The sequence below is a fragment of the Meleagris gallopavo genome, chromosome 22, assembly GCF_905368555.1.
Source record: "Meleagris gallopavo chromosome 22, MGAL_WU_HG_1.1, whole genome shotgun sequence".
Classification (NCBI taxonomy): Eukaryota; Metazoa; Chordata; class Aves; order Galliformes; family Phasianidae; genus Meleagris; species Meleagris gallopavo.
Window position 1 is genome coordinate 11402849 of NC_139425.1, and position 26724 is coordinate 11429572.

Consider the following 26724-nt stretch of genomic DNA (forward strand, 5'->3'; position numbering starts at 1 on the left):
ACAGTGTCCTGCATCCATGCACAGGGCACCAGCCAGCTAAGGAAGCACAAAGAAGCACTGTCTCCAACTTACTCCACCTTTCCAAAAACGAGATAGGCACCATGAGACAGGCGCCATGAGACAGGCACCATGCATCCCCCTCTTGCCTTTATCCTCAGCTCTTTTCCTCCAAGCACTGCTCTTTTACAGTGAAGAGTCTATGCTAAGTGATGAAGTAATTATAAAATTAATACATGTGAAATTAGAATAATACACTGAGATGCAAGCCTGTCCAACTATAATGAATGCTTAATAGTTGGAATAAGATATTAATTTTGCCAAAGTTGCAGTAATAGTTAGCGTAACATGAACTGCAAATATTTAAACATCACCAGAAAATGAGTAATGAAATATAGATTCACACAGATTTACGAAGACTGTTACTGAAATACTGTGTTCTCTTTTTAAGTGTAAAACTTGGTAATTACATTCAAATATGCAGAAGGATGTGAGGGTTTACTCCTATTTGATCTAACAGTGACTTTATTAGGAATCAGACAGAGAAGAGGGCAGCAGGTTTTCCAGCAGAAGAGCAGACAGCCATCGGCACAGCCTTGGAGAGCAAGGAAACCCAAGCACTGACTGCCATTACGCTGCAAACACCAGAAGGGCTCTAACAGTTAAACGGAAACACCGCATAATTTCTCAGCTTAAAAGATGCATATTAATTACACTGAAGAGGCAACTTCTCACAACACTGTCAGTATTTCACATCCTTAAACAAAGCCTGTTCCAGTGGCAGTGATGAGAAATCCCGATTTATGCAACCCAGGATGAGAACAGAGTCAGACCCCTGCTCACACAGGTCACAGCAGGATGGCAGAGGAGCTGCACAGTTTGACTGCAGCGCCTATGAAGTGTTGAGCCTCTCTTCTGAGACTGCTGATAGCACCTTCACACCAGGCCAACCACACCCCAAGCACTGGGCTGAGCAGCCTCATTCAAGGCCAGGCTGGATGTGGCTCTGGGCAGCCTGGTCTGGTGGTTGGATACCCTGCACATAGCCAGGGGGTTGAAACTAGATGATCATCATGGTCCTTTTCGATCTATTCTATGATTCTATGATGTGATTCTATGATCTGCCTGACAGGAGGTCTGCACACCTGCACTGCCATGCACAGACCTGGCTACAGCGTACAGATGCACAAGAAGGAGCTCAAACTCTCCTGCGGTGCAGCAGCCACCTGTCCGTGTCACGCAGGCCACCCCAGGCTGCAACCAGCACTCCAGGAAGGCCCCAGGGCCCAGCACAGCACTCCCTGTTGGGGAAGCAGCACCGCCAGGCCCGCAGCCAGCGCTGCATGGGGAGCACTGCCCGTCCTGCTCTATTGTTGTGCCCTTTTCCGCACAGTCACACAGGGGCGTATCGCATGCATGCAGGTGGAAAAATCACACACTGGAAACAGGAAACAGCATTTCCAAGAGGCAGCAATTTATGCTAGTGAGGGAGGAATGAATCCTGCACTGGGCAGTACTGCTGCTTGCCACTTGGGGAGCACTGCAACAGCGAGTGCTGAGTCATTAGCCCCGGCTCACCTGGAGCAAAGCCCTGTGTGCGGGGAGCAACCTCTGCCGGCGGCACCTCAGGTGTGAGAGCCCTCTGCCAGCCTCCATCACGGCACTGCGCTGCAAGGAACGCAGCATTCAAGCAGCTAAAGATCCAGGCAAGTTCTAAAAGGAGTTACAATCTAGCAGTATACTACTTGCTGGAATTAAATCTATTCCAGGTGGGCCCACGCTACTGAAGGATGGATGTGCTCCACCAGGAACAAGGCAGCATCCTACAGCAGAAACACAGCACTGGAAGGAGCGATTTTATCTAAATGTGCCTCACAGAAGGCACCAGAGCTGCACAGCCCTAACCAAGTTTGCAGCCAGTGCCTCCTTCAGCCAGGCCCCTGACTACTGCAACCTAACTTACAATCCTTGGCAGGTCGCTGGATACTCTTTAGTCCTAGATTAACAAAAAAGGAAACATATACGCAAACACGGAACAAATACAGCCTTTTTCATCGCTCATTACCAATAAAGCCCAAACAATAGCCCTGTGGTTCTGCGCTTTCTCACCAGGCTGCAGGACTCTGCTGACCAACCAGAGGAAATCAGTGCTACCGGCATCAAAGAGCACAGCGATAGCAGAGACCTGCGGCCAGGAGGGGCACATTCTGCAGCCTGTCACTGTGCTTCAGCACACGGTCGTGCTATTTTGGAGCACACGTGTTATGGTGTAGGAGGCGGAGGTGGGGAGGAAAGACAACCCCTGTTCATGTTCACATGCTATGAAAAAAATGTTCTGGCACAAATATCTTCTTTGGTGTTTCTGCAAAAAGACACAAAGGCAGTGTTTTGAAAGAGAGCTCCAAACACACTTAGAAGAACTGCTGCAAATGAAAGGGTACAGAAGATTCTTAAAAAACACCTTCAAATCCTTTTTTAATTGCAAGCACTGACTGACAGAGACTGCTGCAGTCCTGTATTGGGACACATTATGGAATAAACCCTGACTTTGGTATCTTATTCCTGCATCCTATTGTCAATGTCACACCTTCCTCTTGATCTTATATTTAAGAATCTGTAATAACAGAGCTGATAACAGTCTGCTTCTTCTACCCCCCTGCATTCTGACCAAGGCCTTTCCCCACTGCTGGTGCTGTGGAACCCAGCCTATGGTCTCACCTTACCAGCACTGCTGCCCTGAGTTTTCCATGCACAGCAGCACCGCCGCCATCTGTCAGTGTGCATCGACTCGCTCCATGCAGAGCAATGCTCTGCAAATAAACGCCACTATTTGCAAAGGTGAGAAAATCACAGCTGCCACGCTGCCAGGCAATGTGCCATCATAAACTGCAGGATGGGGATTTCTTAGGGCAGAAGTTACTTGGTGAAAGCTTCAAATGGGTCCTTCCTGAATGAAGGACAGCAGTCAGCACTCCTGTCAGGAAGGACCGTAGGGCAGAATTTATGGCCAAGGCAGATGAAGGCTATCTGCAGCATTAAGCCTGTCTGAACATTAATATTTAAGCACACATTAAAACTAAGCCATTTGCTACTTGCAGCTAGTCAAGCTGCACTTTACTTTACAAGGAATATACGTTGCCGGCTGAAGGTTGGGGACAGAAAACCTCTGTGGTCGGTGGATTTAACATCAGTGGCTCACGATGGTGGAGGCCAGGTGGGCTGACCCAGCAGCACTGCCCCAACAAGCAGCAGCTAGCCTGGTTCTGTACCTGCTGTGCTGAAAGCAAAGCCCTGAACCACAAGCGCAATCTCACTGCTGATCAGCACCAGCTCAGGACACACCTTTTGCCCACCCGAGTTTGGATCTGCCTTCTGGTTGGAAGTAACGTTACTTGTATCCAGAACAAGATGAAAATCAGCCCTTAACATAAACAATATTGGAACAACAGTTTACTTCTTAAGCATGTTTGATTCTGCTGCCATAACAACACGCAAACACTTCAGCTTACCACAAGGACATATTCATTCCAGCCAGCATTTATTACCAGGCTTTTTTGATGAGCCCACTCTGCACTGTTAGTCCTGATGTATTTATTGCTAAAACCGGGTAGAGACGTCCCCTAAGCGTAAAGCATTACACAAAAGCCTTTTAGATTATGAGTAGTTTAACCAGGCGCCAGCAAATAAATCACTATTTTTAAATAAAGGCTATTGGCCAGGTACCATACGAAGCTGTGAGCACCTCTGACTCCGGGAGCATAAATAAACTTGCCGAATGCTTACTGGTAATCCCTGAGCGTTGTATTACAGCAGCACTATCTGTCAGGTTACAACTCTGGCATTTCAAGGCCAGCAGTAACTCAAACCCATTCGAAATCTTTATTTAACAAAAAAAACGGAGTTCTGCGCGGGCAGACCGCACACAGTGAACGCACCTCAGAGGCTCGCGGCGTTATTACGGCGCTCGCCACAAAGAACGTAGCCGGGATCGCCGCCGAGCCCGCGGGTTTCCCCGGACGGAGACGCCACAGCCCCGCGCTCCCTGACAGCTCCCGCGTCCCGCAGCGCCTCGGGGCCGGATCTCACCGGGCAGCGGCCCCGCACTACGTCAGCTGGAAAACCTTCTCCTTCCACCTCCGCGGAGGCCGAGGCCCCTCCCGACGCCCGCGGTTCCCTTCTCCCTCCTCCTTCCCGCTCCTTCGGGCCCGCCCGGGCGGCCGCGGCAGCCCACGCCCTGCGGGGAAGGTCGGCCCGGGGGAAGAGCTGGGCCGCGCCGCCGGGAACCGGGCCCCGCGGCCGGCCGCCCCCCCCCTCCGCGCACTTTCCCCTCGGGCCGCCCTCGGCCCCGCGGCGCCGCCCGCGGCACGGGGTGGGTGCGGGCGGCGGGGGCAGAGGCCCGGGGCGGCAGGGAGCCCGCGGGGCCGCGCGCCGGGAGCCGCCTCTCCGCCCGGCCCCGCCCGGGGATGCGAGGAGGCCGCGGCGCTGAAGGACATTTTCGCGGCGGCGCCCGGCCCCGGCCGACGGAAAATGGCTGCCGCCGGAGCGGGGCCCGCGAGCGGCGGATCCGCGGGGCCGGAGCGGGGCGGCGGCGGAGGGTGGCGGCCGCGTACCTTTGAATTTGAGCTCGTGCTGCGGTTCGAGGCTGAGGACCTGCTCCGCTTTCGCCATGTTCCTCCTCCTCCTCCTCGGCGGTGGCGGCACCAGGCGGAGAGAGGAAGGGCCAGGGAGGGAAGGGAAGGAAAAGGGGAGGAGGAAAGGAGGGCGGGCGGGGCGGTGCGACCGGGCGCTGCTCTTCACCCCCCGCTGAGCGGCCCTGAGGCGGCGAAAGGAGCGGCGCTGCGGGCGGCGGAGCGGAGCGGGGCCAGGCCGGGTGGAGGACGGCGGGCGGCACTCGCGGCGCTGTGGAGGGGACGCGGGCGGAGGGGCGGCGCGGGGCGGGGATGGCGCAGCGCGGAGCGGCGCGGGGCGGGCTGCGGATGGCGCGTGCGGCGCCGCGGGGATGGGGGCGGATCCCGCCGCGCTGGGGAGCTCGGTGTGCCCGAACGGGGCGAGGGCGGGAGAGCGAGAGATAAGCCGCGAGGTTCGGTTATCACCGAAAATGCTTTTTTCCGGGCGGTGCGGGTTACCGGCCGGCTGGTTTAACCCTCGGTTCCGTATGCGCAGCGTGCGCCGTTCGGAGCCCCGGGCGTGGCGGTGCCCGGAGCTCCGCTGCGGGGCCGTCCGTGACTCAGCTGCTCCGGGAGCTCCTCCGCGATGAGGGAAAGGAACGACGACGGGGCGAGCAGCGCCAGAGAGCGGCTGTGCACGCAGCGAGATCCGAATGCAGCGAGGGCACGAGCGCAGGGCCGGGGCGTTACGGGAGCGGGAAACGCTACTGCGAGCCGGGACTGGCATCAAGCGGTGGGAAACGCTAACTTGGTCATCAATAAAAGCATACTTAAAAGTCAGTAGTAGTTTTAAGGCTCTCCAACAATCAACGCTAGAAAACAGCAGTTTTTATTTTTTTAAACTCGCTATAAAATGTACAGTTTGGTTTAAGATGAAGTGCTTCTTTATTGGTGGCCTTATGCCAGGGCAGTACAACAGCAACGCTTGGGTCCATCGTACCCACTGCTCTTAAACATTCCTAAAGTTTGTAAGAATCCATAAACTGTTTCTGTAACACGTTAGGTGGAGCAGGGTGTGCTGATGGAGCAGAGCTCGGGAGGACCAAGGCTTTAAGGTCCTAAAACATATCACTTAGAGACAAGTTAAAAATAGCTTATATACACATCAAAAATGTTTATTAGCTGCTGTACTTGGGATACGTGGGACTGCGGAGGGGATGATACCACATTTGCAGGGACTAAAAGCAATCCTATCCACACAGAAGATGTTTCAAAGGATACCAACCATTACACTACTCATTTATGTTACAGCAAGTCCTAACAGCGAACGGTTTGCCAAAAAAAAAAAAAGACAGAAAATGGCTAAAAAGATCTGGAATAAAAGGGCTGTTGGCACTGCTGGCAATGCAAGCAGTGGCAAATGACTGATGGACATGTTAAAATTAACACCACTAAATGGGACGATGACATTCAACGCTGTAAGGAAGTCTGCACAGTATGCCTGCAGTATTTATACCACATCAACACTTCAGCTGCTCTTGTCCGTGAGAACATGTATTTTTCAGCCAGTGCGATTTACAAACACGTTTTGTCCTTCGTGGTTGTTGCAACTACTTTCATTCCACACCAAAACAATATAATCCCCAGATTTTATATAACTCTTCATTTTACATGATGCAAATGAAACTTGGTATCACTTTCTAGCCAATAAATAGGAATTGTTGTTAGAAGTTTTGGCCATGGGTAGCAAAAAGCTGAAATACAAAAGCTGTTCTTTCTTACCTTCCTTCTCTGCGTTGGAGAAAAGGTGGCCACAACATCATAAATGCAAATTGGTTTTTCTTTCTTGTTGTTTTTGGTTGTTTGTTTGTTTTCCTACAACTGTGCTATTCTACTTAATTAGATTTGGAGCCTAGGATGTCCTTATTAATTTTGCTATTTTGAGGGATCTCATTTATGCTATTAACTACAGATTATGTGTCATGGTTTCATGATTTTTCATTATCGGTATTCCACATCATAACATCATGCAATGTACTGGGGGTTTGACTGCTGATGCTCAAGTTCCGGGTGCCTGTCCAGCGGAGAAGAGCAGCTACGTTTCCCCAGGGGGCTTTGCGGTCAGCGAGGAGATATAACTCCCGGCAAGGTCACCTGATGCTCTCTTCTCTGCCTGCGCTGCTTCGCTTGCGCTTCTCTGCCTGCGCTGCTTCGCTTGCGCTTCTCTGCCTGCGCTTCTCATCTCAGCGTTGTGGTAAGGCCGATCCACTATCAATTTCACATTCTCTCTCCTTATAAAATTCTGTTGATACCATATTTAGTAAATTACTTTGTTTTACCTCAGATTGTTGCCACTGTTTTCAATTATTTCGGGGTCCCTTATTTTCTTTTTTTTCCCGGGGGCGCGGATCCGCGGATCCCTCCGCCCTTCTAGTCACGGAACCGGGCCGAACCAGCCCGTAAACCGTTGACATTATGTTGTAACATTTTATTAGATCTCAAGAAGTAATTCAGTTCACTTATGCTTTGGAGTAGAGCTTTTTCTTGGCTGATATTCTGGAAACATTATCTTCGTCCATATAATCTTAGATTGTTTTATTTTTATAAACAGATTCCCTCACTGAGCTATAAAACATAGCTGTCCATAAACATTCCAAGTAATTGGTAGAAAGAGATAAGCTTTATATACATGTCTGCAAGTTAATTGGAACATAATGAGGAATAAGACAGAAGAAACCTTATACAACGTATAGTCATACATAATAAAATTCCCCAAAGTAAACAACAGCTCAGCATTGCTGCCTGCACCCTTCCACGTTCTGCTTTTTCTGACAGTATAAAGTACAGCCTTAAGTGCTGGATGATAAAGGGTATGCAGAGCTGGATCACCTTACAAAAGCGGACTGCACTGAGCAGCTCTGAACTTACCTGCTTGGATAGTGAGGATTCCCTGTTTTCATTCATGCTTAAACATATATAGAACGCAGCAGTTTCTTTATGCAAAGTTAACAACTTACCAAGTCTAATGAAAGTAGGTTTCTGGTTGTATGTAAATGTGCACACAGTCAGTATTGTTCAGATCAGCGCAACAGAAATGGATATGCATCACAAAACCACCTGCAATGCCCCACCTTCATCAGTTAACAAAACTCATTAACAGTTCAGCCACTCCAAGGCTTGAAGGCACATGTTGCCAACTTGCATTTCTGATTCACAGAAGGAACAAATCGGGACGAACAACACTGGGAAACTGTGAAGGGCATTAAGGAAGCTTTGGACTGTAGCAGTTTTAAAGAATGCTTCTCTTTTTACTTTAAAATCCATGGAAGTCACTATCCACGTTAAAAGAAAACCAGGATGCAGGAATTTCAGGTGAAGGAGCAGTATCAGCAACGGGATCTTTTGGGGCTCATGCTTTTGAAGGCTGCTGTTAACATGTTAAATTGCATCACACTGAAACAATAAAACTACATCTTTTAGTTGTTGCACAAAACAAGAGAGATAACTCTAGCCAATTTTATATTTTTGTGCTGTACATAACCAAAGCATTTCAAAGCAACCACAAAGAAAAAAGGAAGCAAGCAACCAGCTAGCTGTACCAGCAAATCAGAACGGAACCCTTTCCAGCATGACAGCCCCCTAGAACACTGCAGATATTAAAAGCACTTCACATTTCTGATTGACAGGAACCTGGCCTAAGCAGTCAAGAATTCAACTTTTGATGCAGTCTAAGCTAAAAGCAATGTATTAAATAACTTGATCCCATTAGAATTTGTCAGGCCTTGCACAAGCTGACAAGGCTGTGTGTGGCCTGCAGTTCCTCAGACATCATGCTGCAAAGAAAGGAAGCACGAGACAAAAGACAAAAGCTGCATTCTCTCTGCCATTCTTTCTCCATCCCTTTCTGTGCAAGCTTGTCTTTTGTCTGTGTATGCATAAATCATGGAAAAGCTTCAGTTTCTGAATGATCACTAGTGATAGCTTTTGGAAAACAGCTATTTGAACTATTACTTACATTCACTTTGCAGTGCTATTGCTTAACATTCCTCTTCTACAATTCTATTACTACAGACTACTTCTGACAACACTGACAATTTTGGAACCACTCAAACAAGGCCAGCGCTTTTATAAACAAAGCTTTTTATTAATAAAATGTTTACACCTTTTTTGCACAATACATCGGACTGGTAGTGATTTAGCATGTTATTACACTATAAAAGTTTATTATGAATGCGTAAGCTGAAAATGCCGTTTACATTATGCCAAACCAACGTTTCTTAATTTTCATTCTATGCACTACATGGGAGTATAACAATACAAACTAAAAGGAGAAAACTAAAGTCTGGTTTTCCTCATTAGCATCTACAAACCAACAATACAGACAAACCTGTACACGCCCTCGGGACCAGCCCAAGAGAAGACTAGAAAAGTCTCAGAACATTCATTAGCTTGGGAACTCATCACTGTAAGATTTCATCACTCGTGATCTGACTACATTTCATGCAGTGAAGCAATGGTAGTAAATTTGTGCAGTTTACAGTGCTGCAAATGCTCTGTAACTTTGAGCGGCTTTAGTTTGTTTCAGTAAGAGACACTACAATAAGAAGGCACAGATCCTTCCATCTTTTTAACAGGTTAACTCAATACCATAAGGAAAAGGCAGATGGTTCTTAAGAGGGACAAGAACTGCTGATTCCAAAGTTAACCTTCACGCTTAATTTTACAGGCATGCATTTATTACACCGCAAGAGCTAAATGCACATCAGGTTATTCTTGTGCCCCGAATACACAAAAGCAAATGTAGAGTTTTTGTTTAGACACTTCCAGAATGATTCCCTTTTTTCTTCATCATAATTGGGGGATGAGAGAGTGCAAGGGGGAAGATTGCCAAGAAGTCTTAAGTGTCTTACAGCTAAATATCCTCCATTTCTGAGTCTTATGTCAATTCCCTGTGCCACAGTTTCAATGCTGAATGCACTATAATCAGAAATGCCAAGTACAAAAGAAGTTAATCGCTTCTATACTTCACATGATGCTGTTAGGGCTTTACAATAATTTACTTCCTCCAGATGAAAGTGCTTCTTGCCCTCTTATCTAGTATAATGAAGCAGTGCTACAGTGCTACATGTCTCAGCTGCTACGATTTCCTAACGATTTCATAAAGCTGCTCTAAAGATGATCATTTTGTTCACAAATATTTGCTGCTATGACAGATATTTCTTAAACTCTTGAGGAGAAAAAGACACTTGTCACCCTTTCTTGGCTAAATCCCAGAAGGAAACAAAGAATAGTCAAAAAACATAATGGATTTAATAATAGGAAATTCACACTGTGACAAAAGTGAAAATGTGGCAAGAAAGCAGCAGTGAATTTATCAATATTTGAGATGCAGCAAGCCTAAGCACAACTGGATGGTGTCTTCTGTCCATACAAATGAAAAGAACAGCAGAAAAGCTTGTCTGTATCCTTCAGCATTAGAACAGGAACAGCAGCTGGTTTGTTCAGTAATTCGTGTTTAAAAACATTGACAGGAATGAAACAAAGAAAAACCCAATTTTCTTGAATAAAACAGTTAGTGTTTCAGCAAAAACTTAAGACTCACTGCTCCTAACTTGCAGGATGATGCAACGGGAAGAGCAGAAGGATTTCTTCTAGGAATTTTCTGTTTTAGAATAAGGACAGTTTCAGTAAATGCTGTACCAATTTCTAGGGGGCCAAACTCATCTTAGTGCCTTGATTTTCCATGCAAAATAGGAGGCATCAAATAACTCTGAGCTACTAGAACTCCCGTAAGGATTTTGAAATAGCTGTTTACAGCACATACACCTAAAAATGGAGGGGAAAATTGTGAGGAGAAGGGAAGAAGGAAAGGATGACTTTAACATGTCAGAGACGAAGCCCATCAATATGCTCAGGATGCAGGATAGTCTTATATCCCTCAAAAAACTTAGTGATCAGTGACCCTTCATGGACAGTCTGGTAATTTATTCAATTTTTGCAGGTCAAACATTTTTGATCCCAACTGATAAAAAAGAGTTAGCATGCAAATTTTCAAGACTACCAGAAGATCAAAAGGGATTTTTTTAAAAATAAGTTTTGACATCAGAAGGCCTAACAATTACAAAGAAATATGTTTTGGCACTTGAACACTTGCATAAGAAACAAAGATATAGTTTCAAGCTTATTTCTTTTGACGTGCTGGAGTCATAGAACTCTGAAAAGGTCAGCTGACATACTTTTGTTCTAAAACACTGCTAAGAAATGTTAGATTAGCAATTGACAACAGTATCTTATTTTGCCTAACATTATCAGGGATGTGATCTATTAATAGAGATGCGAACACAGAATAGTTCAGTTGGAAAGGACCTATGAAAATCACTGAGTTGAACTGCCTCACCACTTCAGGGCTAACCAAGATTTAAAGCACAGAAAAACATTCAGGCAGGTTTTGAATATCTCCAGAGGGGATATTCCAGCTGTTCCAGTGTTCCCTCACCCTCAAATTAAACAGATGTTTTCTCAATTCCATATGGAACTTCCTGTGTTTGCATTTTGCCCACTGCCCCACGTCCTGTCGCTGGGCACCACTGAAAAGAGCCACTTCATCTGCCCTGAAGATATTTATAAGGGTTGGTAAGATCCCCTCTCAGTCTTTGTGGTTCTCCAATGCCAGTAACAGGTATCAATCACCAGACTAAGGGATTCCTGAGCCAATTCTGATGTATTGATAAGAACCTGCAGAGCCCAGAGCTGCATACAATATCCAAGGTGAGGCTACACCAGCTCTAAATGCGGCAGGAGTCGCACCTCTTGACCAGCTAGCTATGCTGTGTGTAATGCACTCCTTAACACCGTTTGCTCTCTTGGCTGCCAGGACAGACTGCTGGCTCATTGTAAGCCTGCTGTCACCAGCACTCCCAGGTCCCTTTCTGCTGCTCTTTCCAGCTACCTGTCTCCCAGTCTGTACCTTCATATGGCATTGCTCTGTCACAAGTGCAGCACCCAGCGTTCTACTGTTGCTGAAATTCATGCCACTGCTGATCACCCAATGCTCCAGTCTATCTAATCTCTCTGCAAAGTCTCCTGTCCTCCAGGCATGAGCACCTCCCAGTTTATTGTCATCAGCAAACATGCTGAGATTGCATTCCACTCCTGCACCCAGATTGTTGATAAGATGGTTGAACAGAACATAGTAGAAATGAGTTTAAACTGAACACCCCCTCTAAGCTGTTAAATGCCTGATACTGTGGCACTTACAGAAATGGTCTCACTGAAGTCAGGAGGGATTTAAAGTGCAATGATTTGTTTTGTGTCAACATGTATCTAACAATATAAAAAGTCTTTACCTCCCTGTCAACAGCAAAAGTTGTCAGAATTCTCCTATAAGTTTTTAAAGCACCTATTACAAGTTTCAGTAGTGTGGCTACTAAATGCCTCTGTGTTTTGTTAAGCACAAGCTTCCACATTTCACCTATTTAGGCACTTAGCATGCCAGCTTTAAACACACATATAAAATACACTACAAAACTACTCAGCACAGATCAAGAGCATCACAGGTCATTTAAGAGACTGAGAATTCATAGGGAACGATGAAGACCCCCCTCCAAAACTTAGGCAGCACACTGAAGTAGCTCCAAAACTAAATAACAAGCTATTTATCAAATGACGTTTTTGTACAGATCTATACTTTCTTAGGAGAGAGTTGGTATTGTTTAGAAGCAGAAATAGTAACATTCTGTCAGTTAAAAAAAAAGCTCTGGATCAATGATATGACACACAGCTCATTACCTTTTTATGTATCTGATGTTTGCCCCTTCAAAAAAAACTTTGTGCAGCAATCACTTCTATAGCATTTCAAAATCTAGTCTCTGTGACGAGTGCCATTCATTAAAGAGAAAGGCAAACCTCTGAACTTCAATTTTATTCCACTACTTCAGCAACTCCTTAACAAAATTATTAATAAGTTAGCTGAAATGGTTGATCATCAGTATTTCAAACACTCAAAGGCTAATCTGCCTCCAAATAGAGAAGTTACGTTAGGACAAAATATAATTAATTTCAGTGAGCCTAGTACAAAATGGAAGCAGATGGCCTAAAACTAATACAGAAGAAACCATTTTCCTCCAATGAAAATGAGACATTGAACATGTGTGTCTCATCTAGAGAGGACTGCATGTCAGCTTTCAGCTAAAGCCAACTGATCAACACAGTTATCTTGGCTCAAACCAACTTACATCAACAGTCTGTCATTTTACATAGGCATAGTCTTTAAAAGCAGTTTCACTTCAACATTTGGGCAATCTGAAACAATGGCCTTTTCCATGGTTTCACTGACTGGAGTAATTCAAGATCAGAACTGCAAGAAAGGTATGAAGTCTGCTTTTCTGTGTTTCCTTCAGAGAAAATACTTCAGATGATAGAAAGCTAGACTGCAAACAGAATAAACCTCGCTTTCACACCAAAGCTTAATAATATATTAGCATGTACTTGATTACTTGAGACTTTTAAAGAACCTCAATAGTGCCAGTAGGAAACAAAAAAGTGAAAATAAAATAAAAGCACAAAAAAGTATGGTCAACCTATGGTTTAATTGCAAGCATACTAAAACCAACACAATAAGCTAAACATTGAGTTTGCCAAAAAAAAAAAAAAAAAAAAAAAGAGAGAGAGAAAAAAGAAAGAAGAGCCCCACCAAAACAATAAAAGAAACAAAAACCCAACCCTAGCAGATAAAAAAAGCCCAGGAACTTAGAGGTAATGATCTACATCACCACGTGTCTTAAGGTTACTTTTTATTTGTATTTTTGTGCCCAAAGCAAGAATGATTGGGTGCACCACAGATGAAAACCTGTTCAGACAGACCTCACGCTGTACCAACAACAGCCTCTATTGGACCTTTCAAACATGATTTAAAGAGAACAAATTTCAGCCTGTCTCTGGATGAAATTACAGCAACGATATCTAAAAGATGCTGGAGAAAAAAACCTGATGGAGAACCCCAGGAGTGCATCTGTAGGTGTGGAATGGAAGGAGCGAATAAGACTGCAATTTTTTAAAGACTGTTTTTACATAATTTATAATATTTTAAACACTGGTCTCATAAATATAATATGAACACTTTACACATGCTAAGCAGTTAAAGGCTTTCCCCCAAATCTTTTAAATCTTATCAGAACGATTGGAAGCATCTGTTTACAGCATCTGCTTTTAGTCAGTAATCACTTCATTTAGTCAGAACTACACCTAGGCTTTTTCTTTGACCAACAACTTAACATCAAAAACTTGTAACAAGAAGAAGATGCCTATGAGCATATCAGTTTGCCTCAAAATGATTAAGTCAGCACAGAAAAAAAGATTGTCCGTGGTTTAAGGTCTGTTGCATGTGTCCCCACCCCCGCTGCTTATCTTTAAATAAAAAGTGCAAATGGGTCCTGGGGAGTGGACGGACTGATTTGACTGTTATCTGCCTTCATTTGCTTATTCTGTAGCCACCTCAAACACAACTGTCCCGTTGTCCTTTGGATTAGCTACACTTACTTTTCAAATAAGGCTCACTGAAGAAAAGGAAGAAACGACATCTCACTAACCTTCAAAATCCAGACTCCTTCCACCCACCCCCAAGTCCCACAAAAGTGCTCGTTTTCCTTTTTACAAAAACACAATCTCGATTACAAAACTACTAAACATTTCAGTTCAACCATTCATAGTCAGCTTCCTTTTAAGCAAGGCCAAAGAAGTGATGATGGATTCCCTTTGAATGCAAGAGATACTACAACTTTTTGTAAGTAAACAGGCTGACATACGATGGCAGTCTTTTCTGCGAGCATACAGATGTCAGATGAACTGGTCCATTTTTACTGGACCATGGGCGTATGAACACCAGCAGATAGAGATCTAAGACTGATAATATAAATCCAACGTGAACTATTAACTTCCAAGACCACCTACTGTATAAACAAGTCTGATTTTCAAATGGACCAGTCAACAGCAGCTGCGCTTTGTCACCGACGGCTGTCGTCTAAGTTTGAAGCCCTTACCACTGGATGGGGGGTTGGTGTCAGTTGATGGAATTCTACGACCTACAAGGAGGCAGAAAAAGACATTTATGGCAAACATATTTGAAACTTATTCTATTCATTCAGTGTATGTCAGGTCATATGCCATTAATGCATAACAGAAGAATGGCAGTTAACAGTTTATACTGCGTCTGGTAGAAGTATGGATCCACAAATAAAAGCGAAGCAGCATTAAGCTAACTTTACACTTCAGGCTAACCTTGTCTTAGAGATCTAAAACGTAGGAGCATCCAGAGAACATGCTCTGCAGGATGCAGTACTGTCTGGAAGCTTTCTGCTCTTGATCTGCCTTTCCCCAGCAGATCACCTGCATCAGGCTTAACATCAAAATGCTTCTAAGAATAGCTGCTTTAGTCACCCAGTAAGTGTTTGAAGCTGACCATTCCTGGTTGAGCATTCTTCTTGAGAGGGATTTAAGAAATTATTCCATAGCTTACTCAATAGAAATTTTTAGTTTAGAGAACAACTATTAAAGTCAGCAAACCATGAAGCTTATATACAGCACATACTTTTGACATCAGCTTCAATACACTGAACTACTTACAAGAACTAGAGATGTCTGTTTTTATTTGAGAAACAGGATATCTGTATACTGGTGCTGCTGCCTGAAACATATCCTACAAATAATATTGTATTCACTTAGGAATACTGATTTTCATTCATACTTGGAAAAAAGTGTTTCCCATCATCCTCTGCTACGAATGAGACAGAAAAGATTTGCCATTTAATTGAAAAGTGAGGTATCACAAAAATACTGGTGGAAAGTAAGGTGCTCTTTCTTAGGCAGTAATCTATTATTTTCAATTCTTATGTTTTTGAAAATGCATTACTTGGGACTAAGTACAAGCACTAAGAGTGAGAATTCAATTCATTTTATCAGCTGTATGAAGTCTGGATATTCGCCACACCATTTACTGTCCCTTCCATAACCTTGGAAGCATTAACTGAATCACTCAATAACAGACATAGTAAGATGACACTGCTATTTATCCAGCAGCGCGAGAGTACATGTAAAGTCCCTAGATGGAACCTTCAGAAGTCATTAGACAATAAAAAAATGTATGCAGCTCATTTTGCAGTTAGCATTCATATTTGAACGTAACACTTAAATCAGGATACTCTTGCTTAAGTAGCACAAAAAACAAACAGTATCAAATTTCTACTTGAGCTTCTTTCAGAAGAAAAACACATTACCTGTTTAAATACTTACTAATTTCTATAAAGAGTTCATTAATGTTTATTGCATTTTTCGCACTCGTCTCTACAAATATTGCATGAATGGAATCTGCATAGTCTTTAGCATCTTTTTCCATGACTTCCCTGAAAAGAAGCAAAGAAAGAACTGCATGTAGAAAAATACTTAATTCAGTCTTTTAAAGTTCTGATTAAGCTTTTAAGTGTCATGTTTAATGAGTATTTTGTATTACCTGTTTCGCATCACCCTGCTTCCCTCATCCTGAAATTGAGACCCATTTTTCACTCTGTGCTGTCTCCTTGCTTAGGGGAGGAGCATCCTTAAAGCATAATCAAACTAACAAGGCCATCTGACACGACAATGGAGTTTCATTCTTAGCTACTTTAAGTGTGGGTCTGCAATCAATCACTGGGAGTAGTTTATTTTTCCCTCACACATACAAATTTTAGATGCATTGAAAAGACCCTCATGTTCGTTCCCCTAATCCAGTGATTTCCTACAGCTGCTTAGAAAACCAGGCATCTCTCAGTGCTGCACAGATCATTAGCATTGCTTCATGTAAACTAAATGCTATGAAGACATAGCTGGGAGCAGGAACTTACAGAGACTGTGCACACAACTACAGAGCCAAGAAATGAAAGTAAGTATTTTACACCCTTAAGCAGGCAAGTTGCTAATGCAGTATTTCCTTCAACAGAAAAAAACCCAAACCAAACCCCAGCAAATAAAGAGAAGACTATGCTCTACGTGTCTTTACATAACATTTCTAAAACACATAACTACTTTCAGTAACAAGAGACTTAGGACATCAGGACACTAGAATATTGCCTTCAGGACAGTGTCTCAAATACTGCCTCTCATAAGGAGAGGAATCTTACTCATTAGCTTCAATTGCAACGTTTGCATGATTTACAGCTCCACCTAAGTACCAAGAAATAAGTGTAAGACTTAATACTGCATGCCTTACAATTGGCACATAAATAATTTTATTCCATATTGACTCCAGGGGACATGCTATTTCTATCAAGTTATTACAGCATGCTAGGTAACTAAAATATAGGAACAATTTGTAAAACTGTACCAACTTTGCAGTGGTTCTTTAAACACACAACCATCTGTCTCTCATGAGACAGCAGCTGCAGTACCTTTTCCAATGAAAGCTAAAAACAAGGAGTTTGCACACACCTTCGTTCTGAATTCTGGGTTATTTAACCAGGATATGAATAATAAAGGGCTTCTTTTGTTTTTAATACATGCCTGCTTGAAAGTTTGGCTGTTCATAAAGTTTCTCAAAAACTTTTCCCACTCCCCACAACCATTCAACCACAGCCAATTCCACCCTAAATGCTTAAGCAGTGAGGGAAGGCACCTGAACAAGCAAGTCAGAAAAACCTACACAATGCTTTCCAACAGGCTTGATGTTTTTCATAACAAAATGAGGTGTTACAGATTGACAGGAGTACCTCTTATAAAAGCAGGTAAACAGCTTGTATTACACTGTAGTTTCATAGGCAGTTTTAAGCTTGTGTAGCTTGGCACTGCCACCAGAAAGGTAATCCTGTCTCCCTCTAAACTTTTCATTTGCAACCCTGCTACCCCTCCTCTGCCATGCTAGCAAGTTATCATGTTGTGAGCAAGATAAATACATGTGGATAAGTTTTCCTTTTTAAAATTGGTTAGTTTTAATCTAGATCAATTTTACAGCCTGATTTACTGCTAAATCACACATGTACTCACACCAACAAACAGGAGGAAAAACAAAGGCAAATTAACCAAAGTTTCTGGCAGTGGAAATAGCTCAGTCTCCTTGAGAAACTACAATGGCAGTGAAAAAAAAAAAAAAAAAAAAAAAAGCTTAAATTGCTCTAAATCTTTCACCAGCTTTGAAATCTTAAAAATAGCATCTTTAGCACTATTAGCTTGTCTCTGAAACGAAGGCTCCAAACTGTCAACAGTTATTTACCTTACGTCGTTAAGATCACATTTATTTCCTGCAATAGCTACAACAATGTTCGGAGGTCCGTGCTGTCGGAGCTCTTTAACCCAGTTCTTTAATGTTGAGAAAGTTTCCTGATGTGGCAGGAAAAAAACAGAATTAATTAGGAGCCAGAACTGCTTCATAACACGAAAGAAGAATTAGTAATGCTGAGTAAAAAAAAAAAAAGGAATTTATTGAATTTCTTACCTCTTTTGTGATGTCATAAACTATAATGGCAGCTGCTGACCCTCTATAGTACATTGGGGCTAAAGCACGAAACTAGAAAACAAAATAATATGAGTCTGATTTTTCACTGATCTCCAGAATTTGCTTCTTAATATTAAAATGAGAGAAAATTAGTTTTAAATTTAACATTAGCACAAAGCTTTTCTTTGCAGAGAACCAGCACAACAGAATATGTAAGCTTCCATAGAAGTACTATTACATGAAGGCCAATGAATAAATAGTTTAGGGATCAGCAGCACACCTACTATAAAAAGCAAGCAGCCCAACTTGTTTTGACTGAACTAAAATCTCTCTTTAGTAGGCCAATTATAAACAGACAAACCCACAGGATATACACTCAACTTTGAATGGAACAAAGTCAAAATTGAACTTTTTTTATTCTTGCCAGTGCTTTTGGAAAAAAGTAATTCAAGAAAGCTAGCGTATTGATATCTGCTGATCTGAACTGTTCAGAGGATAGTGTCAATCCCCAGCCTTGCTGAAAAGTGATTAAGTCACGCCACTCATTAAATGCTAGATTAAAAAAAGAGCATTTTTAACTTAAGGCTTTAGGGATTTTGCTCAAGTTTTTCCTCAAAGCTCAGAAACTTGAAGCACATTTAGAACTAAAAATGGCAAAAACACAAAGCTGTGTGATCCACTGCAAACAGACATTTAAGGAACATTTTGGATAATAAGAGCCTACAGTAATGTTATTGCAATATTCAAGATTAAATCTATGTAAGATACATTCACCTGGTTGTGAGTTTGCAAGTATAAACCAGGTCTGTACCTCCACATATAGAGAATGTTCTGAATCCATCACGGCAAGAAAAAAAACAAAAAAGAGGGGTACATGATTGAATAGATTTCCTCAATTTCCTAAATACCCAATGTGATATTCTGCTCATTAAAAAACAAACCAGACAACTACTCTAAGAAACAAAACTCTTATGGAAGCAGATCTGATGTAACCATATGCAACTTTGGTCTTCTGTGCATCTTGTTAGCAAGGAAAAAAAATCACGAATAGAACAGATTTTCATGAAGGCCTATTTGGTTCTTATAAAACATCAATTTCCTTTTGCTCAGTACAGTTCAACTGAGAGCAATATTATAAATCATGAAAGTTTTGGTATAAAGGAGAATTCCAGACCATTTATATTTGGCTCTCAAATTCTGTTTTGAAAACTGTATTTTGAACACAAAGTTCAGAATAGAAAAATATTTAAGAGTGGGAAAGGGAAACACAGGCAGACATTCAGTTCACATTGGGGCATAATCCCTCCCCTCCACAAATACTAAAATGTAAAGGGAAACATATTTGGTAAACCACCACTTGGACTGGTTGCAACTTGGCTTTTTGATTATTTGACTATTTACCTTGGGAACAAACCAACTTTCACTCACTGATTTTGTAGTACTCTCATTTCCTCCTGCTAACACTTAGATACATTTTTCCACTTAAGAGCAGTCAGCAGATAAAATACATTAACAAAACAGATGTTAACAGGAACACTAAATTTTCCTTTTGCTGTTTTTTCAAAGACTTCAGCTTGCCATCCTGACTGACTAGCATTTTGACAGAACTAAGATGTAATTTCTACAGTTGTTAGGTATGAAGATAAGAATCCTAACTCCTTTAAATAGCCTTCCTCCAACTTTACTCAGTGCAGAAGAAATGAGAGAACAAATATGGCATATGTGTGTAGCTGTATGTCCAGTGAATGAGTGCACATCTCCAGCACAGAGCAATGCTAGTTTGCCACTCCCTGAAACCACTGAGAAGAAGGGGCTGCCCCATCTAGTCTGCTAATGGGATTTAGAAGTAGAAAATAGCAAGCACTCCTCCAAAAGCCAGGACTAGGAATTATAAGTATCATTTAGAGATTGCAATTCCATGGATGGTTTGGATATTCGTGCTGTTCCAGACCACCACAAAAGATGCACTGTCAGATGTGCTGCACAGCAAGAAAGCCATGCAGGAGGTTTCAGCACAGGGCATGTATTAACATCAGCTGTGACCTGCAGTAAATGACAGTACTGGCCTCCTTGGAAATATGTGGGCCCCACAGAAATTTCTCTGTGGTGTGGAATAGGCTTTAGAGATACCAGAGAACTGAGATCATAAGCCAGGTTAAGTCATCCTTCCTTTTTTGATTAAAACAAAAAACAAAAACAAACAAAACCAACAACAATAACACCACGCAACTTAAATAGAAGAAAATTAAAAAGATGTCACTTGGTCCAAAAACAGAAAGACACAGAATGTACTGGTCATGTACAGAGAGCTTCCTCAGATTGTAGCATGCTGAATCCAAACAGGATGGAATGCTAATACGTAATGGATGCTTCCTGCCAAGTTGTTGCATGCACACTTATAAAACTTTCTTTTTGAGAGTGGTACTCTTAAAAGTTTTACTTCATTGCTTAGAAGGCTCACATTCAAACACTACCATTTCAGAATGAGCTCTGGTGTTCAATAAGGCATATTATTAACAGTAGATGCTGACTGACTGCTGCAACTGGAAAGACTGGGACATTTTTGATAACATGCATACACACCAACACATCCCTGATGATGAAAGTTGGCTTTATATCATGCTGCTGGGAGGAAATCAGTAGTCATTTGGAATCTAGAGTTCTGAAAGCAATACAAATACAGTAGAGTGACTTTCTAGACATCAACTATGTTACCACACTAAAAATCCAGCAAGTCAGTTTCACCAGGACTCCAGAAGTTCAAATGACTGCACAAGAATAACTGAGCCTTTACAAGATTATTTCTTTCCCCCGCTTTGTGGTTTGGGCTCGGGTAGGGTTGAAAAACATCACAAACTCAGAACTGTATTTGCAGACAGGATGAAGGATATTGATGCTACTTACCCGTTCCTGTCCAGCTGTATCCCAAATTAGGAATTTATGCAGCTCATTTTGATACTGTACAGTCTTGGTCATAAATGAGGCTCTGGAAAATATGCCAAAACGTCATCTTAGAACACTGCCTCCATGAACTGTTAAACAGGTTCCTATTTCAATTAAATTGCTTTTCCTCCCTAGATGCAACTGATTAAAATTTTCATATATAAATATTGAAACTGAGGCAAAGGGCCCTGTTCAAAGGACAAAGTTCAACTAACAAACCAGAAGAAACAAGAATGCAGGCTGTGAGCCTTTTGGTAAAAATAAAGGATGTGTGATGACAAAAAAAAAAAAAAGTCAGGAAGGTCAGCTTTCTCAACACTTTTCTTAAAAGAGGAATTGTTACCACGGATTATCTGAGTGTGTACAGGACACTTTTGGAGGGTAAGAGACCAAAGCCTCACCCTCGGCATCAGCTTTTTTTTTTTTTTTTCTTTAACATCTTGGTACTAAAATTCAAATGAATTCATCATTCCACACTTCGGAGGACAGCACAGGAGAGTCTTATTGCCATTTGTAGGTTTTAAGGGGACAGACATCAATAGTAACTCACTCGCTGTCTCCAATCTGTACAGCTCCCCAAACCTGTCTGTCATTATATATTTCAGCCTGCAGAGGCTCTTGCAGATCTAGAAGACAAATGAAAATTCTCTTCTTCATATGCCCCTGCCCCTCAGCTTCCAGTGTATTACAGTAACATTTCAAACTACTTCTGTGTTTGGCTTGATTTGTTTAATGTGAATCAGTGTATATCTCAAGAGCAGGAAACTCTAAGATCTAATATTTTAAAAGAGAAAGTTCTTTGCTGAGTCTGTAACCTGTAGCCAATTTTTATTAGAAAAACACCACACTGAATGCAGATAGCCAAGGATCTCCAGATGCCATGATTACTTTAGGCACATGAGATCATACATTATGATCTTAAACAGTTTTTATATGCTTAATTTTCATCACTCAAGATATTGCAGATTTCCAAACGTGCTACTGACAGTTTTGGACAGTAATGACTCTACTGACAACTTCTCTGGTCCTAGAAACCAAACCATGCCAGTGCATTCAATTTGAATTGAATGGCCGTAATTCACACAATTAAACACGCCCCAAATGGTAGCTGACTACAGAGGCTCAGCTCCACCTGAAATTCTCAGAAGTGTGACAGGAGCAAATGAGAAAGCATGAGCAGGAGAGCGAACTCAAAGACAAACTGCTCTGGGAGCATCCAAACTAGAGTTATCCAAGTTGTTCTAAGAAAAGCAGCAGTATCCCTCCAGATTTCCTGGCTGCTTCTCCCAGCAAACACCATAACTACACAAACACCTGTACTACACTCACTCTGAATGAGTGTCTATGGAAGGATACAAAGAGCGATGCAAGATTCTGCAGCAGCAGTATGAAGTGACAGCACAGAAGTTCCAAAATTCTAACAGGGTTTCTACAGGCTGCCCACATTCAAATTTGAAGCATGAATTAATCATGGTGAAGTATGATTGCTCATATTCTTAGAAGAGTGGAACTAGGACAGGAAACGTAAGATCGTATCTCATGCAGTCAAATACCCCAGAGGAAACATTGCTTTAGTTCTCACCTTTAGCTTTGCAAGATGCTCTAAAACTCCTCTCTAGTCCTCACTTTATTCTTTCTACCTCCTTGTCTCAATTAGGAAATAAAAGCATAGTATAGCAAAAGATCCAGTAAGTAAATTCATTTTTTAACTTCACACGGTCTGGCATATGGAAAGTTTTGATCAGTTGTATTACTACTGCAAAGTACTAAAATACCAAATCCTCAGACCATTTAATTTATGAAGATCACCAAAAGACGCAGATTTTTAGTCTGTCACTTCAAAAAACCACAGGAATCCCGTAACTGTCACTAAATCAATGAAAGCAAACAAAATCCTGCAAAGTATCCTCATTTATCACCATTATCACAATGGTGAGCACTTTCCAGAAGTACCATGAGGTATTCCCAGGCCTTCTCTTCAGAAGAAACAAAATAAATTTAATGATTCAATGAAAAACACTCTCCCAAGTTTTCTCCAGAATGCAGAAAGTTCTGCTGTCACAACAAAAGCATTGCAGATCACACAGATCTTTGCTCTTGCAGACTTGGGGCCTAAGCCAGCACAGTTGTTTTTTAAGAATTAATAATTTGAGAGATAAATGGAGGAGAATGCAAATCCATTCTAGGTTACTCCAAGGTTTAACTCAGGCAACTTAAATGTGTGGTCACACACATCTAACTACAGAACAGAGCATCCCACAAAAATAAATAAGCACTCCCCATCTTCGCAAAGCCTAAGATTCTGTTACCATACCTGCACACCTAATAGTTCAGTAGATTTATTATTATTATTTAAATTAAAAATCAAGAACAATGAAAAAACCACAGCATCCAAACAAACAGGATCTGTGTGCATGAGCACGTCTGACCACTTTAGGCCTCTGTAAATACCATCCATATTAGCCAGCTATTTAGCAGACTAAACGATAACAAAATGTTTTTATTTTTGTTTCTTAAAGTATCTGGAATGAAATCAGGCGCCCAATTTCTCAAAAAACCTCATGTAATACAAAAAATAAACTGATCTTTTAGTAGTGTCTCAACAAGAAGCTTTGCTTGCAGCTGATGTCACTGTGAGCAGTAAGTCTTAACTTTCTGCACACTAAACTTAAATGTTCAGAACAGGTTGGCCCTCGGCTTAAGCAAACAGCACTACAGCTACTATCCCCACTGCAGTTTCACTGTCTTCCAGAAAAAAGAACATTTTTGCAACTACCCTGAGAGCCAAGAATGTTCAATCCTTGAAAGCATAACAAAATAATCTAGCAATCTATCTTAAGGGTTACCTTTGTTAACAGGAAAATTGAAATAAAAACATAATTTCTATAGAACATTTTGCAGTTTGATACCAGTATTTATACTGAAGAAACAGGAAGAGGAGAGCAGCAGGGAAGAGAGCAAAATAGTGAACGATCAAGGAAACCACATTCTTTAGAAGGACAAGATGAGAGGTAGCTGATATTTAATCAGCAGAATCTTTTTGATCAAAGCTGTAGTAGAGTCTATGTGGCACCTGAGACAGGAAGATGCATTGCCCCCCACACTGCTCAGCATCAAGTCATGTCCTCCTGTAAGTAAAGAATTGCTTCTGAGCAAAGCAGCTCATAAGACATTTTGAAAATTAAAAAAAAAAAAAAAAAAAAATCAGCAAAAGAAATCATCAGAAAAACTTTCAACCACTCCAGGAATTCCTGATGTCCTCCCTCTTATCTATTTGAAGATTTGAGCTCAGTATCATTGCTCCTCTGAGGCTTACCTGTAAAAAATCCTTAGCTATTATACCAGCTGCACTAGCAATTTTTTCAGTTACTTAAGAGAATAGGAATAGCACATCAACGTATAACATTAGACTGAATTAATGAGAAGAAGTATAACCTAATTTAATATATTAATATCTGCAAAAGCCTTGGAGACTTGATATTGTAATTGATTCAAAAAAAGAAGGTCACAGTTGCATTATAATCAGACTTCGAAATTTAAGAATAGCATATGAGAAACACATGTTGTTCATCTAGCAGAAGCACCTAAAGCAGAATACTCCTAATACGATTTTATTAGCTGACAGTAGCAACATAATATGGGTCTGGATTTTAAAAATAAAACTTCATCTAGTTTCTTACCCTATTGTTGGGTTGATGTTGGGATCAAAGCTATCTTCCACAAATCTCCACACGATACTTGATTTGCCCACACCAGTGTCCTAAAAAAGAAAAGAAACATGAAAGAGATAAAACTTGCTGTACACAATTCTTTTTGTCCACCCATCTTGCAATATTTTGTAGGAATAACACATTCCTGCAGAGAATCTCAGTGAAGTTAGAGGTTCAGAAATATTTTCTTTTCTTTTCTTTGTAGTATTGAAAGTATTATTTTCTTTGTAAAATAGAAAAATGAGAAGTCTCTCTTAAGTTATAACTTCCTAAATAAAACTGTTATCAAGGAGTATAAAAATCTGTATTCCTTATTATCAGTCACTCAACCTTACCCAGTCCCCTAAAGGTGTACACAAACCACGTATGAACTAGAGCACAGAAAGACCTTCTAACACACCTAGCAGCATATACAGAAACTGAATTTAGTACTCCACCTTTGTAAGCCAATCAAGCATGTGAAATTATACAAATGTGACACACACATTTCAACTTCTGACTAATGCCGTCCCACCCTGCTTAATGAAAGGCCTGAGATGTCTTGTATGACGCACACCTGAGACATGTTTCAAATACAACTTTACAGGGTTGTAAACGGAACAAGAGAAAATATGACATGAAAATTTCACATAACATTTGTATTTGTACCATCAACTTGATTGTAAAAAAAAAAAAAAAGTAATAGTAGGCATATCTAAGAGTGAAATGATACACTATCATCACAAAAGCCATTCCCAATAGCAGCTGGACATCCCAAATGGTCAGTTATCCAGGCAGGTAACAACAAGCATTTTGCTTTACATGTCCAGAATCAAAAAAGCATTAAGGAAACAAAAAAAAAACAAACAAAGACACTTCACTGAAAATGAAGTTCTAAGCTACTCATACATCTTTTTAAATTACCCTCCTACCAGTGACGGTGTTTGACCTTGGTTTTGTACTTTATAGTATTTCCAATCTCAAGAACAACACAAATATTTAAAGAGAAAAGCAGACACAGCTCCTGGCTCTTGGAGTTTGGGAATCAGTTTTCTTAGATACTTCTCTTCTTAGATGAGGAAAGACAGGACAGGGGAAATGTGGAGCAGACAGAAACTCTGCATCGCCCCAGGTTGTTTTACATGACACGGAGCACAGAAACACACAGCTTTCCCTCTGAAGGGCAGTGGGGCCATCTGGGAGCCCTGAGAGCACTGCCTGCGATGTCCCCAGCACACAACCGAGGCTCAGGGCTCTGCCCCGCTTCCCACAGCAGATCCGCTGCCCGGCAGCACTTGGCTTCATCCAGAGATTTTGAAACTTCGACGTCACTTTGCTCCAAGTCTCCTCCTTCCCCACCGTTACGCTTAAAGCACTTTCAAAAGCTAAATATACGTTAAACAAATAAAGTTTTGCTTCCCTCCCTCTCTTTCGAGTTCGATTTTAGATATTTGCTACCTCCAAGCCTGAGGCAGCGCGCTTGGGAAGCGTGAAAGTGCCCACCGGCGGCCCGGGCCTCCCTCCGCTCCTTTTCAGGCGATAACGCTGGAACACAGCAGCGGCATCGTCCCGTCAGGAGCCCCATCCTTCAGCACGGTTCCCCGCCCTCCGCTGCCAGGGCCGGACGGTCGGGACCGGGACCAGCCCCGGCTCCAGCGGGGCCGCGGCCCAGCGCTCAGCAGGGCAGGCCTGGCACTCGGAGCCGCCGGAAGGCCGAGCCCAGCGATCTCCGCAGCGAAGGGCGCGGGGCGGACGGCCACCTCCCTCCCGCCCGCCCGCCCGCCGTGCCCCGCGCGGAGCACTCACCCCCAGCAGACAAACTTTCAGCTCCCTCAGAGCCATGGCCGGGCAGGCTACACCTTCAACGAGCGCCAGAGACGCCGCCCAGAACGCTCATAGCCTTCCTCACCGCACGCGCGAGGCCCGAGGGGCGCGGGCAGCCGAGCGCCCGGAGCTCCGCCGCCGCCTCCCGCTACCAACGCGTCTCCCTCCTCAGGCGCCGCGGACCCGACGCCATCTTGGGCGGCCGCCG

At 42.5% G+C, this 26724-nt stretch overlaps 2 protein-coding genes across 7 annotated transcripts in view; both read right to left on the bottom strand.

Annotated features, from left to right (window-relative positions):
* VAPB (VAMP associated protein B and C) overlaps positions 1–4901 on the bottom strand; it is a 35470-nt gene extending 30569 nt beyond the window's left edge. For 3 of the 4 annotated variants that reach the window (XR_014887723.1, XR_014887722.1, XM_085241408.1), the window contains exon 1: positions 4608–4901. Coding sequence is in view for 1 of the 4 variants with exons in the window: in XM_085241408.1 (XP_085097534.1) it covers positions 4608–4665 (58 nt within the window). In the remaining 3 variants the exon portion in view is untranslated. Of the gene's footprint in view, positions 1–3932; positions 4073–4607 lie in introns of those variants that run through there. The other variant, XM_085241409.1, reaches the window with a different exon arrangement.
* Positions 4902–8727: 3826 nt separating this feature from the next.
* RAB22A (RAB22A, member RAS oncogene family) lies at positions 8728–26638 on the bottom strand. Of its 3 annotated transcripts, none has more exons than XM_085241413.1 (8): positions 26499–26558; positions 24684–24763; positions 24077–24131; positions 20965–21046; positions 18061–18132; positions 17839–17945; positions 15891–16000; positions 8728–14683 (listed from the first exon to the last, which is right to left on the bottom strand). In XM_085241413.1, exons 3-8 carry the CDS (start codon positions 24115–24117, stop codon positions 14586–14588), a joined length of 510 nt encoding a protein of 169 aa, XP_085097539.1. In that variant the 5' UTR covers positions 24118–24131; positions 24684–24763; positions 26499–26558; the 3' UTR covers positions 8728–14585. The 3 variants fall into 3 exon arrangements, with proteins under 3 accessions (XP_085097539.1, XP_085097540.1, XP_085097538.1); XM_085241414.1 differs by lacking the exon at positions 26499–26558 and adding an exon at positions 26151–26424; XM_085241412.1 differs by lacking the exon at positions 24077–24131 and having other exon boundaries at positions 26499–26638.
* Positions 26639–26724: the final 86 nt, after the last annotated feature.

Bases quoted from the DNA above. Each gene is read 5' to 3' on its own strand.
- RAB22A (XM_085241412.1), bottom strand. From the start codon at position 26,534: ATGGCTCTGAGGGAGCTGAAAGTTTGTCTGCTGGGG. The intron at 21,047-24,683 runs GTAAGAAACTAG...CATATTTTCCAG, and splicing joins AACATCAACCCAACAATAGG to AGCCTCATTTATGACCAAGA. The intron at 14,684-15,890 runs GTAAGTATTTAA...GCCTCCTTGTAG, and splicing joins TGAACTCTTTATAGAAATTA to GTCGTAGAATTCCATCAACT.